The following is a 16,006-nucleotide window of genomic DNA, read 5'->3' on the forward strand; positions in this document are numbered from 1 at the left end:
TATGAGGTCTTAAACGCATATTTCGAGGTGTTACAAACAAAATGACGAAATTAGTATACCCCCATATAAAAATTAAATTGTTTCACTTTGTTTGTTTGTTTATTTCTTTGTTTGGTAGTTTGTTTGTCTGTTCAGTATAGACTCATAAACTGCCGAACCGATTTCCACCCCCGGGGAGGTTTGAGCCCCCAATGAAATAGGGTACTAAATATTTTGATATCCGAAGGAAGGGGTGGAACCCTCCTCCATACCACCTTTTTCAAAAACGCCAGATCTCGAACATGAGTGCATCGATTTAAGCGAAATTTTGCATGCTACCTTGTGGAACCCCAAAAAAAGGAATTGGTACAAAATTTATGGACCCTCATAAATGTTGTTCCCGCTATGACACTATACAATTGGGGACATAAACTTGAACTTATAGGACACGGTTATCGTTTTTAAGGTCCCCAACATGTGGCGGATTTGCAGCCTTTTTCGTCTAAACCAAAACATTTTTGTTGCTAGACTTTTCCTGAGTACTCTACAATAGATTGTACTAGAGCATAATACTCCTTGTACTGCAGGTCTCAGCTAAGTATGATCTTCCCACTTTTGATATTAAAATTTTTATTTGCAGAATACAGAGAAATTGTGCTGTTTTCACTTAATTCAAATAAAAGATATTTGTTAAAAATTACAGCGTCAAACGAATAAAACAATGGTTCCTCCTGCATTTTCGCAAAAAAAATTTCAAATTTCGTCGCCAATTTTTCATTCTCAAAGAAAGTGTGCCTCAGCGATATGACAGAAAGTTGCAACCATTCACGGCGTCAACAGATGAAACAACAGACTATAAATGAAATTTTTGGGTTTTTGAGAGTTCCTTTAGCGTTTTTCTTTTTAAGGTCTTTTTAAAAGTTTTCGCCAATTCAATGTATAAGTTGATATTTGCAGATGGCACAGAAAGTATGTTTCAGCGATATGACTGATATTTGCAAATATTTCTGCGTCAACAGAATGTTTTTTTCTCAATGGCAACTCTTTGCGAATCACCCTCGTTCGTAGCTACTACTTTTTACCATTCATGGCGTTGTATTAAAGTTTGAATTTGTTGCTTCTTCTTGTTCCTACTGCACGAATGCTATTGTAAAAAAATCACTTTAAACACCAGCTTTGCATGTAAAAGTATCATTTACCAAACACAACATTGAGTGAAGGCAAACACCAAACAAAAAAAGTGCACAAAACAACTAACTTTTTTCATGTTTGTTGCAAAGTTTGCCACATATGAGACTATGAGAAAAATTGCTCGTTAAACAAGTATGGTAATTAGAAAAATAAAATAAACTAAAATAATTTTAAAGTTATATACTATAGACCTAAAAACATGTGGAAAAATAACCATAAGGGCAGAGTTCATAGTCACTAGCAACTTCAAGGCGGCGCTAATAGAGGTTTGGCGTTGCCAACTGTAAATGTCACTGAAGATGTTCTCAATGGGGGTCTGGCGTTTAGATAACTCCTCAGAGTTGATTAGATGTGTCTAGGTGTTTGTGAGGTGTTAAGAAGAGCAAAGCCAGAAGAAAAGAACAATACAACAATAACAGCATGAAAAATAATGTTTATGAGTTATAAATGGTAAGTAGAAAAAGAGTAAACTTTAAGTGAGAGGGTGAAAGAGAGAGAGAGAGAGAGAGAGAAAAATGCAATATTTTCTAAGAGCTTTAACTACTGTAAACTAACGGATTTGGGTTAAGCAAGTGGTAGAAAGAAAGAGGCTTTACAGAAAAGCGTAGAAGACGAACAGAGAGGCCTATATCGGATGCGATAGTATTGTATTGTAGTTAGCAGTAGGTTGCGACGGTATGTCTGAAGCCTTTCAGAAAGAATGCCTAGAACACTGAGCAATGCACGACTAAGCCATTCACGATGGATGCCAGAACTGAAAGTAATACATAAGAAAAACTTTTGCTAAGGCGAAGTTAAGGTTACGAAAGAGCTGAGACGAATTACGCTAAGCCTTGAGCAAGTTCAAGAAAAAAACGAGAAGAGCGAAGAAGATTTGCTGGATTGACGTAGTAAGGCATCTGGATTGCGAAACGTGCTTTCTAAGCGTCCCAGTACGCCAATAGGATTGACAACGGATTTTACACTGAGAGAAACCAGGAGACGGTAAAATTACTGATGGAGCCGAACTATCTAGCCAGCGAGTATAAGTTGATGATCAAGATATTGCAATATAAATAGAAACGGTTACATCGGTGACATTGTCAGCGAGGCGAAGATAGCTTAGGCGATTCGCACTTTCCAATCATTTAAATTGATCGCAACAGAAGGAATCATCCGGGAACTATTGCAGAGATTCCTTGGAATTACTCTACCATTGATGATAAGGAATTTCATGGCAACCTGGCATAGCGCTACATATCGAGCGCGAAAGGTCACTTAGAAGACTGTCGACATAGACTACGAGAAATGGCTTGAGGACTAAAGCAAGGAATATGGAGCTGGTAAGTTTATGCCTCCTTTTTATAGCCGAGTCCGAACGGCGTACCTCAGTGCGACACCTCTTTGGATAGAAGTTTTTACATGGGACAGTACCTCGCAAATGTTGTCAGCATTAGGAGGGGAAAACTACCGCTGAAAATTTTTCTGATGGTCTCGCCAGGATTCGAACCCAGGCGTTCAGCGTCGTAGGCGGACATACTTACCTCTGCGCTACGGTGACCTAAAACTTTGAGGACATTCCTTACGTGTTTAATCCATTTACTATTTCCTCAAAGTATGCGTAAGGCATGTCGTCATAGTGCCTTACGCATACTTCGTGGACATTGCAAACAGGTTTAACTCGCTCACTTTGAGGACACATGTAACACCTACTTTGAGGTCAGGGTGAATGGGTAAAACTCGCTTATTTTAAGGACATGCGTTACACACATAATAGATGTGGTAAATGGGTTAAACTAACACACTTTGGAATCCTGCCTTTCACACACTTTGAGAACATGCTAAATGACATTTACTCCTTCACTTTTAGGGCATGTTATGACTGTCCCCACATTGAGGACCTTTTAAACATTTTTTTCTCAGTCTTTCCGCGTTTTTCCATATTAGTATATTTTTGCTGACACCTTCTGTCTGCACCCTCTTTTTATTTATTTTTTAATTATGTTGTATTTCTTGTTTTCAAATAATTCATATTGTTTGGCATAAAAATGTATAAGTAAACCATTTTAAAATGAATCATCATCTGCCATCATAGAATGTTTCTATTATGTTATTTGATGAAAGAAAAAGAAACAAAAAACTCCCAACAGAATATGTCAATTCATTTGTGTGAACACAAACAAATAAAAAAAAACTAAAATAAACAATGTGGTATTTTGCCTCTGTGACACCCACAATTTGACGAAGCGAAAATCAAGAAAAAAAGAACACCAAAAAGTTTGCATTAAGTTTATGGTGAATGAAATTTGTTTGCCCAAAAGAAAAAAAAGAAAACAATACACAAAAGGAAAATCAACTACCAAATTAAATGGCAATTTTGTTATTTTTTTATGTTTTTTTTTCTCCAACATTTCATGTATAGTTGTTTAATAAAACAAATGAACATCGTCATCACTCCATGCCAACCACAAAACAAAAACATTTATTTAAAAACAGGGAAACTAAATGGCCAGACCCCCTATACTAAAAAACCATTGGCATGACACCACAGCTATAGAACAAGCAAGCAGCTGAGCCCTCTGACTTACTTTTGCATGAATCATTCCGACAAATGTTGTATTTGATCATGAAATAAAAGAGATTTTTCTCTTACAAAAGTATTACCCATGCCTTGTAACGCCCAAAACTCGATGAACAATAAATTTAGCCACTGACGTAGAATGTGTTTAAAAAAAAGACCAAAAATAAAACAGATTTTTATAGATTTTATAGAAAACACTCATGGTATATAGGGATATAGGAACGAATGATGGAACCATAAGTTGTTGCTTGGTGAAGCTTATAATCATGATCCCTTCGAAGGACCTTATTCAAAGAGGTGTTGGTCCGAAAAATTTCTCCAGAGAGTTAAGGTTATGTGATGATAGCCAACTGCAATCACAGTCTTTAAAATAATCTTAAAGATGAAGATCATGATTGTCTAAAGAACTGTGTTTGCAGTTGTCTATCATCGCATAACCCTTCTTATCTAGTCCAATTTTTAAAGACCCAACATTTCTGTAAAAATGATTCGTAAAAGGCACCATGATCATAAGCTTTGCCCAGTAACAAACACAAAGTTCCTCTAATTCCCAATCTTGACTCCAGTTCTTTTATTTCTCCATCACTCCTCTTTTGATACACCCTTTTTTTCCTGTATATGCACATCCCTTGTAGTGCAACAACAATTTATGCTCATTTTAATTAAATGCAATGCATTTCAACAAGAATCCAATAAAACACAAAATAACTCCCAGAGACAATGGGGAATACATACTACACTCAAGCCCAATTCCCAGACACATGGAGCCAAGGCATTGTGCACGGAAGGACGGCCAATGGTCGTCATTTTAAAGTTTGATGAATTCAGACAAAAAAAAAACAACAAAGAAGAAAAAAGTCAAAGGTCTGTAAGTTAAATCCATCACAAAGGCAAAAAATAAAAGAGCAAGTCTTATAAACACTAGAGAAAAAAAAACTCTGGAACGAACAGCTTTATAGAGAGAGGGAGAGATATTGAGGGAGAGAAGGCGAAAACCAGGAAAGAAATGTCGATTTAATTGAAAATTTATTGGAAACCATTTGAAATGCAACAGCAATGAATAAACTTTTCAACCACAACCACACCCTAGAGCAAGGCAATAATTGCTGCTTACAGTACTTGTGTTTGTATGGTGGCAAGGGTCTATAAAAACCACACATAAGACCCCCACCACCAAGAGGTAGTTACTCATAGTTTGTTAGCTTATGTTGCCAAACCATTTGATTATTAGTTTTAATGGGGTGTTTTTGCTTGCCCTGCTCTTTTTGACTTTTCCAATTTTTGTTTTTATGGTTGTCACATTAATTTTTGTTTAATTGTTTTCAATAAAATTGACAAGCAAACAGCCACAATAATGAAAAGAACTTCATAAGGAAGAAGGGGGAGTAGTTGGTGGTGGTTTTGCCTGCAAACCGTAAGAAATCTATCAAACAGGACTGCCAATAAATGACAAACATTTTTATCATCAACATTTTGCTACGGGGTTTCATTAGTTTCCCCGAACGTGTTTGTAAACAAGTGTATTAGATTTCTTATGTTTATCAATTGTTGGCTATCTACGCACCCTAAGTGTTCATAGAAAAACAAATAAACCAAAATTAAGTTAATAAAAATCAATTGAATATCAATCGAAAAGATATCATGTGATTGGATGGTGTTTTGGGGGGACTGAGAAGGCAGTTTGAAACATATAGAATGTTCCGTTAAGGAATTTATTACGATGTGGAAGTTGACTTGTTGTTGTTTTGTTTGTACCAGAAAAAGTTGTCCACATCGGATATGCCATTCATTAATCAGACGCTGTAAAAACACAAATAATTTTAAAAATACAAACGAAGATATACACAAAGGAATAAAAACAAGTTGGTTTGTTTAGCAACGAAACCTCAAAAGTGAAAAAATCCATTACTGGTCAACTTTAAAGAGTAAGAGAATATCTGATTATGACGGAATTTATTTATGGTGATTTCGATTCTGAAAAAAAATGTTGCACTAATGTTGCACTTATACGGGACAACATTTTGGGAATGCTGCCTTATCCCTCTCATAGTTTTACACTTTTTACATTTTCAATCGAACATGTTAATATGCCCGTATATTGGAATTTCAACCAAATAATGCTGTAAAATGTAGCAATGCATCTAATATGCCGTTAGCTAAATAAAACGCGATTACTTTTTCCTTTTTTTATGTATTTCTTTTTAATATTTTGCCAAACATTCTACAAATTGTTTTCTTCTTCTTCTTTTCAACCAAAATTTGCTTGAACGGTGGCATGCACATGAGATGATAGCAGCTGATTTAAAGTGCGGCATTCTCCATCCTAGCCTAGCCACGGTGTAGAAAATGCAGCATTTTTTCACTTTCAGTGGGCAACACCATTACAAACGAACATTTACCCGGTGGTGGGGTTACACTTTTTTGGAGAATCGAACACAAAATTTCGATCTCAGTGCAACATGTCGAAAAAATGCTGCACTTTTTTTCACAATCGAAATCACCATTAGATTCAGCTTGAAGGACCATTTATTTGGCTTACACTAATTTTAAATTGTTGCATATTATTAGGCGCTTACAAAGAAACACTCAAAAGTAAGCATTAGGGAGTTTGCGAAAAAAGTAAAGAGAAAAAGAACAAGTAAAAGGTGTTAAGTTCAGCCGGGTCGAACTTTGGATACCCACCACCTCGGGTATATATGTAAACCACCTTTTGTCATAATCCGGAAAAAAATGCATTATTTATGCCTCCCATAGCAGCTATATCGAAATATGGTCTGACTTGGACCAAATTCGACACGGATATTGAGAGGTCTGATAAGCACAAGTCATTGTTCAATTTTGTAGAGCAAAAAATTTGGTCTTTGTGGTAGCCACATCCAAATATAGACCGATCTGAACCATAAACGAACGGATGTCGAAAAGCCTAACATAATTCACTGTGTCAAATTTCAGTGAAATCGGATTATAAATGTGCCTTTCATGGGGTCAAGACTTTAAATCGAGAGATCGTTCTATATGGCAGCTATATGCAAATCTGAACTAATCTGGGTCAAATTGAAACAAGATGTCAATGGGCCTAACACAACTCACAATCAGGATTTTCGGCGAAATCGCCTTCTATGGGCCCAAGACCTTAAATTTAGCGATCGGTCTATATGACAGCTATATACAAATCTCAACCGATCTGGGCCAAATTAAAAATGGATGTCGAAGGACCTAACGCAGCTTACTGTCCCAAATTTCGGTGACATCGGACAATAAATGCTCCTTTTATGGTCCAAAAACCTTATATCGAGAGATCGTCCTATATGGCAGCTGTATCCAAATCTGAACCGATCTGGGCCAAATTGAAGAAGAATGTAGAAGGGCCTACACAACTCACTGTCTCAAATTTCGGCAAAATTGGACAATAAATGCGCCTTTTATGGGATAAAGACCTTAAATCGAAAGATCGATCTATATGGCAGATATATCCAAATCTGAATCGATCTGTGCCAATTCCAGGAAGATACCAAGGGGCCTAACTGAACTCACTGTACCAAATTTCGGCGAAATCGGATAATAAATTCGCCTTTTATGGCCCCAAAACCCTAAAACGAGAGATCGGTCTATATGGCAGCTATATCCAAATGTGGCCCGATCTGGGCCAAATTGAAGAAGGGTGTTAACTGGCCTAACATAACTCATTGTTCCAAACGTTGGCAAAATCGGACAATAAATGAGCCTTTTATGGGCCCAAGATATAGGTGCCATATCGAAGGACCAAACATAACTCACGGTCTCAAATTTCGGCGAGATCGGATTATAAATGCGCCTTTTACCGCCGAAAAAAAAGGCGTCGAAAACCTTAAATCGAAAGATCGGTCTATATGGCATCTATATCCAAATCTGGACCGATCTAGGCCACATGCAAGAGGGATGTCGACTGGCCTTACACAACTCAATGTGCCAAATTTTAGCAAAATCGGATAATAAGTGTAGCTTTTATAAGCCCAAGATGCTAAATCGGCGGATCGGTCTATATGGGGGCTATATCAAGATATAGTTCGATATAGCCCATTTTCGAACTTAACCTCTCTTGGTCAAAAAAAAGAATTTGCCTACCCTGGGGAAAATTAATTTTCCAAATAATGCTTCAATATTAAAGGAGTAGTCATAGAATGGACTCCAAAGAGGTGGTATCAGGCCATGCAAGTTAGCGCTACGGGAAACTCGACTTATGGAGTGGCATCACAAGACTCCATTAGCCGACAGGCAACTGGTCTGCAAAAATTTCTAACGAAGACGCCTTGTTCAGGTTTTGAGGCGAAAACAGATCCCATATCTTAATCTTTGCATGTCTGCCATTTGCCTAGGACATCAGCCATCTCTGACACCAGTAAGGGCAAAAGTCGGGCGGTGCCGACTGTATAATACCCTACACCTACCCTCTAAGTACAATGTGGAAGCTAGATGCAATTCTGAACCAATTTTGATGGACCTCGGCGGATGTTTTTAGATTAGTTGTTAAACAATCCGTATCAAATTTCGAGCAAATATGCCCAAACTGTAATGACAACGGATGACAAATGACAACATAATTGCAAATTACCCTAAATCTGATGAACATATATATGGGAGCTATATATATATCTGAACCGATTACGAACAAACTTTTCAGATATTGTAGTAGTAGACGATGAAACCGATGTGCAAAACGGATTTTGCAAAATCCTTCCTAACAAATTTCAAGAAAATCGGAAAACAAATACCATTTGATTGCAATATTACTGCTAATCGACGAACATATATATGAGAGCTTTGTCTAAATCTGAACCGATTTCAAGCAATCTTTATAGACATTGTGGAAGTCATCGAGGTAAGTGTTGTACAAAATTTTGGGAAGATTTGTCAATAAATGCGCTTGCAGTGGCTCTAGGAGTGAAAATCGGGCGATATATACATATATATATATATGAGGGCTATATCTAAATCGGCACCGATTTCCATGAAATTCACCAGTAATTTCGAGAGTCAAGAGAAAATCCTTCCTAACAAATTTCATGAGAATCAGTTAACAAATGACCATTTTATTGCAGTATTACTGCAAATCGGACGATCATATTTATCTATATCCAAATCTGAACCGATTTTTTCCAATTTCAATAGGCTTCGTCTCTAGGCTTAAAAACATGCAAATACAAATTTTGCCCATGAACATTCCACTAAGGACCAGGGGCAAACTTCTCACATATCTATGAGGGCAGTCCGATTCAAGTTTAAGATCAATGATAAGGGTCCTCCTTTTAATAGCCGAGTCCGAACGGAGTGCCACAGTGCGACACCTCTTTGGAGAGAAGTTCTACATGGCATAGTACCTCACAAATGTTGCCAGCATTAGGAGGGGAAAACCACCACTGAAATGTTTTCTGATGGTCTCGCCAGGTTTCGAACCCAAGCGTTCAGCGTCATAGGTGGATATGCTAACCTCTGCGCCACGGTGGCCTCCAACATGCCCATACCAAATTTGAAGATGATCGGATGAAAATTGCGACCTGTACACAAATTAACATGGACAGACAGGCAGACGGAAAGACAGACAGAGCGACATAGCTAAATCAGAAAGTGATTCTGAGTCGATCGGTATGCTTATCAATGGGTCTATCTCTTTTCCTTTTGGGTGTTACAAACAAATTCACTAAGTTATAATACCCTGTACCACAATAGTGGCGTAGGGTATAATAAGAGTCAATCGAGGGATGGCAACGAGACTTGTGGTAGGTGTATGAGGCGGTGGAAGCTCGCCACGCACGCACAAGAGAGGCGACAATAAGCCCCAAAAAGTCGAAAAAAAAGCTCAAAAGACGAAAATAGGCGCAGACATATGTTTATTTAGGTTTGGGATGGTATTTATTAAGGCTAAACTTTATACCGCTAAAAATAAAAACCCACCTCGAAGGACCATTTCTTTATTCGTAGCATTGTTTAAATTTGTAGCATATCGTTAAGGGTATGGAACGAGTAGCGACATCTGTACATCGCCATACTTTTATGAGTTTTACAAAAATGGTGATTATTAGAAGCTTTTGTTTACAAAAAAACTTCTATTGTTATATTGCACACTAAAACCACATTTTGTTATTACAAAGTATTGCTATAAATTTGATAAGAAAAATTATAAAAACTAGAATAGAGTCCGTTAGTTGAAATTACTAAGAGCTGTCTGAATGTCATATTAGATTGTCATGACAAATGCAAAGAAGAATGCAATTTAGATAAGAGATTACAATAATCAACTAATGAGAGAATGTCAAGCTTTAGGGGAATGCTGAAACAATACTTAAATTCACTTATAGTTCGGGGATGATAGTGGCTGGCAATGATGGCGATAAGTCTTCTGAAAAGGCGGTTAGATTTACAACCAAAAAAAACAAGATCCTGGTCTGATCTATGATCAAGGAATATACATTCACTGGATATAAAAGAGAGCCGTCGATTTAATTTTTTCATATTTAACCTGCTAGACAGGGGAAGATAAAGATTTACTTGGGGAGAAAAGTATTACTTAGGAATAATTGGATCTCATGATAAGAACCGGTTGTTTGAAATACTTCACTTTAGAACTTTGATTGCTGAGTTGTTGAGAATATTCCCATGAGAGTATTCCTTAAATTACAAAGTTCTGGTCTACCGCAGTTTCTATACGTTTGTTGATTCCGAAGTGTGAACCCCCCTCTTAAAACCGACCAAAAAGAACATATCATGTGAACCCGCTTGTAGAAAAGATACAATTACAAAATCCCCAAAGATTTATATACTATGTATGATTGTTTAATTTATTTTCATTTACTTACTCCTGCCCGTTGTCGTTTCAAAATTACTGCCACTGCCCGTGCTACACATGCTCGTTTGCAGCACCTGTACCGGATGATTTTCATCCATGGCATACTCCTGCTGATAGCATTGTCCCTGATATTTAGCTGCTCGACATTGAGATGCCGCTGCTGCCATATCATATTGTATGGCCCTTTGCTGATAATCCAAGAAGGCATCGTCACGCTCACCCCTTAGGCACGAGGCAAAACCTCTTGAATTTGAGGCACGCCTCTGTTGGGGAGCCGCCAAAGCACTTGCATCCTTCTCCAAAGAACGACAATAAAGATGCGTTGTGGTGGTACGCTGTAATGACTGTGATTTATTGGCTGCCGCCGTCGATGACGAGGACGCGGAGGCAGCTGATGACGCCGATGTGTTGTGTTCAATGAAGGGTGATGTCAGTGTCACCTCACTGTGTATAATGTGCAGTGGGGTAACGGCAAGGGCGGCAGTCGCCGATGATGAAGATGCGTTAGAGGCCGCATGACGCTTATCTTCTGAAGGGGGTATAGCCACGCAATTCATGGTGTAGAAACGTGCGCGCCTTATAAACTAGAGAGATTTTTGAAGGGTAACCAGGGTGGAGAGACTGGTCTGGGGTGTCGGTGAGTTGGTTGTTTGTTTTTTTTTTCTTTTAATTTATTTGTTGAGATTATTTGGCTTGAATTTGAATTTATTTGGTTTTTGTTTAAGGTAGATTATTTTTTATTATGATTTAAATACTATTTAGCTTTTTTCTTCTTTCTTTGTAAACATTTGGTGGCAGTGGTGTTGTAATTTATTTGGATTTTTATTTAAGTTGTTGTTGCTGCGGGGTGGAAAACTGTTGGTGTTGCTGTTGCTTTGTTTTGTAGCTTGAGACATTTATTTACTAGGAAATGCACCTTTAACTTAAATTTTTAACGGCTGAATTCACATTGTGATCATTCCATTTTTTTTGTTTGTTTTGATTTTGATTGTGTTGACAATTATGCTGTAACAAAAATTATTCAGGGTCAAGTTTAGTTTGGATTTTTAGCATGTCAAGGACGGTTGACGTTTTACCAAGTTGATGTTTTTTGCAAAAAGTTGTGATGGGAAGCCATAGATGGTATATCTAAAGCTATAGTTTAGCAACTAATTCTTAAAAATAAGTTTGGCGAAAAAAGTTTGAAAAATAAATTTTATTGAAACAAATTCTAATCAAATTTCTTTTAAACGCTCTCTTTGACATTTTCACAAAAAAATAATTTTGGCAAAATTTTCCACAGACGTAAATTTGAATTTTTTTCTATAAAAATTAAATTTTGAGAAAATATTAGATGCAAATAAGAATAGTACCCAAAAGTTATATTAAAATTTTCTAAAATAGTGTTAGCGCTTTGGATGAAAATAACTTAAATAGCCCCTTTTAGAACTCAAAAGTGTGCTCTACACGGTACTCACTAGTTGTGGGTACCTAAATACATAGTAAAACAAATCTCGTAAAATCTGTTTTGACGGAGAAATCGAAATCCAAAAACCCTGTGAGATGCTTTAAAAACAACTGCACACTTTTGCCTAATCTTTTAAGAGTTTTTTTGCTATGCTATTATTTGAAAAGAAGCATTGAAATTAGTTATCTGCTGCTCTGCAATCAATCAATAACTCCGTCTTATGGGGGAGGGTTTTAAAATGTGGGTTTTAAAACCCTCCACCAAAAGATGGGGTTTTTGATTGATTGCAGAGCAGCATGAAAATCAAAATGATTTCGTAATCATTACCAACAGCTTTCTTCGAAGTTATTAGCAAAGTGTTTTCTCATTTAGGCAATTTTTGACTAAGCTTCTAACATTGATGCTTAACTGGGTAACTCGTCGAAGAATACCTCTGATGTGGGGTGGAATCCTAGAAACTGCAGTCAGGTTAACCTTTCGACAACTTTTTTGAAGCATTTTGATTTAAAACCAAGTGAAGATTTTATTAATAAATAAAACCACCCACCAACTCATAAATAAGTTGAGCAACCATTGGTTTGGTAGTTATCCCTGTGGTAAATGCCAACCAAAAACCAGTAAGGAAAGGCGAAAGTCGGGCGGTGCCGACTGTATGATACTCTACACCTACCCTAAAAGTACAAAGTGGTAGCTATATTTTATTCTGAACCAATTTTAATGGACCTCGCAGGATGTTTTCAGATGAGTTATCAAACAATCCGTATAAAATTTCGAGCAAATATGTTCAAACTGCAATAACTACGGTTGACAAATGGCAACATTATTGCAAATTACCCAAATCTGACAAACATATATATGAGAGCTATATCTAATTCTCAACCGATTTCGACTAAACTTCTTAGATATTGTGGTAGTTGTCGAGGAAAGCATTGCGCACAATTTTGGCAAGATTGATCAATAAATGCGCTTGCAGTGGCTCTAGAAGTGAAAATCAGGCGCTATTCATATATGGCAGATATATCGAAATTTTAACCGATTTCTATGAAATTCACCAGTAATATTAAGAGTCATAAGGATATCTTTCGGGACAAATTTCGAGAGAATCGATTAAGAAATGAGGACTTCATTGCAATATTTCTCAAAATAGGACGAACATATATATGGGAGCTATATATAAATATGAACGGATTTCGAGCAAATTTCTCAGATATTGTGGTAGTCGTCGAGGAAGGCGTTGTACAAAATTTTGGCATGATTGATCAATAAATGCGCTAGCAGCGGCTCTAGAAGTAGACAGATTTCTATGAAATTCACCATTAATATCGAGAGTTAATCCTTATTTTCAAATGTCTAGAGAATCGGTTAACAAATGATCACATTATTGCAATATTAGTCAAAATCGGACGAACATATATATTGCAGCTATATCCAAATCTAACCAAATCTGACCGGGAAGACCAAAAGCCCGTTGTAAAGATCTAGTTGTGGGAGACAGCTTAAAACTTGGTGTCAGAGATTTTAGAATGAACGCAGAAGATCGAGGCGCCAAGAACGTTATTCGACGTTCGGGTGGTGGAACAAATGTTCTGTCAATTAAAGTAAGTAAGTAATATCCAAATCTGAACCTATTTCTTCCAATTTCAATAGGCTTCGTCTCTAGGCCGAAAAACATGCGTGTACCAAATTTAAAGACGATGCGACGAAAATTGCGACCTCTACTATGTACACAAATTAACTTGGACAGGCAGACAGACAGACATAACACATCGAATCAGAAAGTGATTCTGAGTCGATCGGTTACATACCAAAGGATCTATCTCTCTTCCTACTGCGTGTTACAAACAAATGCACTAAGTTATAATACCCTGTACCACAGTGGTGGTTTAGGGTATATGAAAACAATCTAGTCTTTTTATGTGTTTGTATGTATGTTTCGTATAGACGTAAAAGCGTTTGAACCAATTTTCTTGTAACTTTCACATTAAAAATTTTTTGTATGTGAAGGGGGCGCGGACTCTCCCCCTTATATTAATTTTCAGAAACGCCAGATGTCGGAGATGGGTGAACCGATTTAAGGCAAATTTTGTATCTACTCTCACAAATAAAAAGTTCGGGGACAACACGCCAAAGCCCGATAATTGGATATATAAAATAATCATAACAATATGGGGCTCCAATGAAAAGTATTTAAGAGTAGAAAACGAATTTAATATCAAAATGTCGGACCAAGTAGCTCCACCCCAAAACACTCCCTAAAACGGATACATTTACCAACCAAGACAATATGAGGCTAAAATGAGGGTAAAATAAAAGGACTTTCGGAATATAGCACGAATCTTATATCAACTTTCATAATCAAGTGTCTATTGGAGTCGTATGGGCAGAGGTTAACATGTCCGCCTATGACGCTGAACGCTTGGGATCGAATCCTGGCGAGAACAAAAAAATTTCAGCGGTGGTTTTCCACTCCTAATGTGGCATTTATGAGGTACTATGCCATGTAAAAACTTCTCCCCAAAGAGAGTGTCGCACTGCGGCACGCCGTTCAGACTTGGCTTTAAAAAGGAGGCCCCTTACCATTGAGCTTAAAACTTGAATCTGATTGCACTCATTGATATGTGAGAAGTTTGCCCCTGTTCCATGGTGGAATGTTGATGGGCAAAATTTGCAATAGGAATAGGTTTTTAATTTATTGATATCGGAAGGGGGCGGACCCTCCCCAGTTACCCCAAAAACACCAACCAAAATCAAAGTAGACTGATAAGAATAATATGGGTATCAAATGAAAAGTATGCGGGAGCAGATTACGAATATGGCATACAAAATCACGTCGAAGCATAGGGGGTCGGAACAATACATATGGGTATCAAATAAAAGGTATTGGAGAGTATTCTACGAATATTAAAATTTGAGTCTAAGTACCCAACGGGCCGCTCCAAACCCAAAACTCACCCAGACAGACATATAGGACGTTCATGTCAATATGGAACTCAAATGAAAGGTATTCGGGGGTAGATTACGAATATGTCAAAAAATTAAGTCCATGTAACGGGTAGTTTCTCTACCCCCAAATGGGCATAATAGCCGACTATGACTATATGGGACCCAATTGAAAGCAATTTGGGGGTAGATTAGGAAAACGATATTCAAATTTGTGTTAGAGATATATAGGTGGGCCTAACCTACTTAAAATACCTCAAATAGCTTATTTGACCTATCATGAAACCCATTTGAGAGTAGAAAAGGAATCCAGTTTGGGGCCAAGTGTTTGTGGGTAGGCCCTAAAGCTCTTATTTTCCGAACATATCAATATAAGGCTCAAATGATAGGTTTTTGGAAGTAAAAAACGAATTTGATACCTATATTTAGGAAAAAGTGGCGGAGTGCCAGCCCCAGCCCCAAAACGCCCTTCAAACAGTACATATTTTTGTCGACCAGGGTAATTATGGGCTTAAATGAAATGTATTTGGGAGAAGACCCCGAATTTGACATCCACATTTGAGCGAAATGTCTGAGGTACCACTCCATCCCCAAAAAGCACTCCCCTTCAAATGAATATAGAGATCAAACACCACAATATACGGCTCAAATGAAACAGGACTTACGTACCGACTAGGTAATATGGCGCTCATATGAAAAATATTTGAGAGTATAGCACGAAGCTTATGTTTATTTTATGTGGCAAGTGTCTGGCTGACCACCCCACACTCAAACTACACCCCAAACTGGACATATTTACACTACAAGATAGGAGTCCAATGAAAGGTATAAGGGAGTGGAGCAAAAATTTGCCCATGAATATTTCATTAAAGAACAGAGGTATACTCGTCACATATCAATGAAGGCTCTCCGATTCAAGTTTAATCTCAATTATAAAGGACCTGCTTTTTATAGCCAAATCCCAACGGCTTCCCTTAATGCGATACCTGTATGGGGAGAAGTTTTAACAAGACTTCTATGCATGGTATAGCACCTTCCACATGTCGCCAACATCAGGAGGAGCCAC

The 16,006-nt window shown here is 37.5% G+C and overlaps 1 protein-coding gene across 2 annotated transcripts in view; it reads right to left on the reverse strand.

Moving 5' to 3' along the window:
* Positions 1-16,006, reverse strand: part of LOC106086552 (uncharacterized) — a 195,685-nt gene that overhangs the window by 134,852 nt on the left and 44,827 nt on the right. For both annotated transcript variants that reach the window (XM_059367510.1, XM_059367511.1), the window contains exon 2: positions 10,564-11,558. In XM_059367510.1, coding sequence (XP_059223493.1) covers positions 10,564-11,110 — 547 coding nt within the window. In that variant the 5' untranslated portion in view covers positions 11,111-11,558. The remainder of the gene's footprint in view (positions 1-10,563; positions 11,559-16,006) is intronic.

Source organism: Stomoxys calcitrans, chromosome 4 (genome assembly GCF_963082655.1).
Source record: "Stomoxys calcitrans chromosome 4, idStoCalc2.1, whole genome shotgun sequence".
In the NCBI taxonomy this organism is placed as follows: Eukaryota; Metazoa; Arthropoda; class Insecta; order Diptera; family Muscidae; genus Stomoxys; species Stomoxys calcitrans.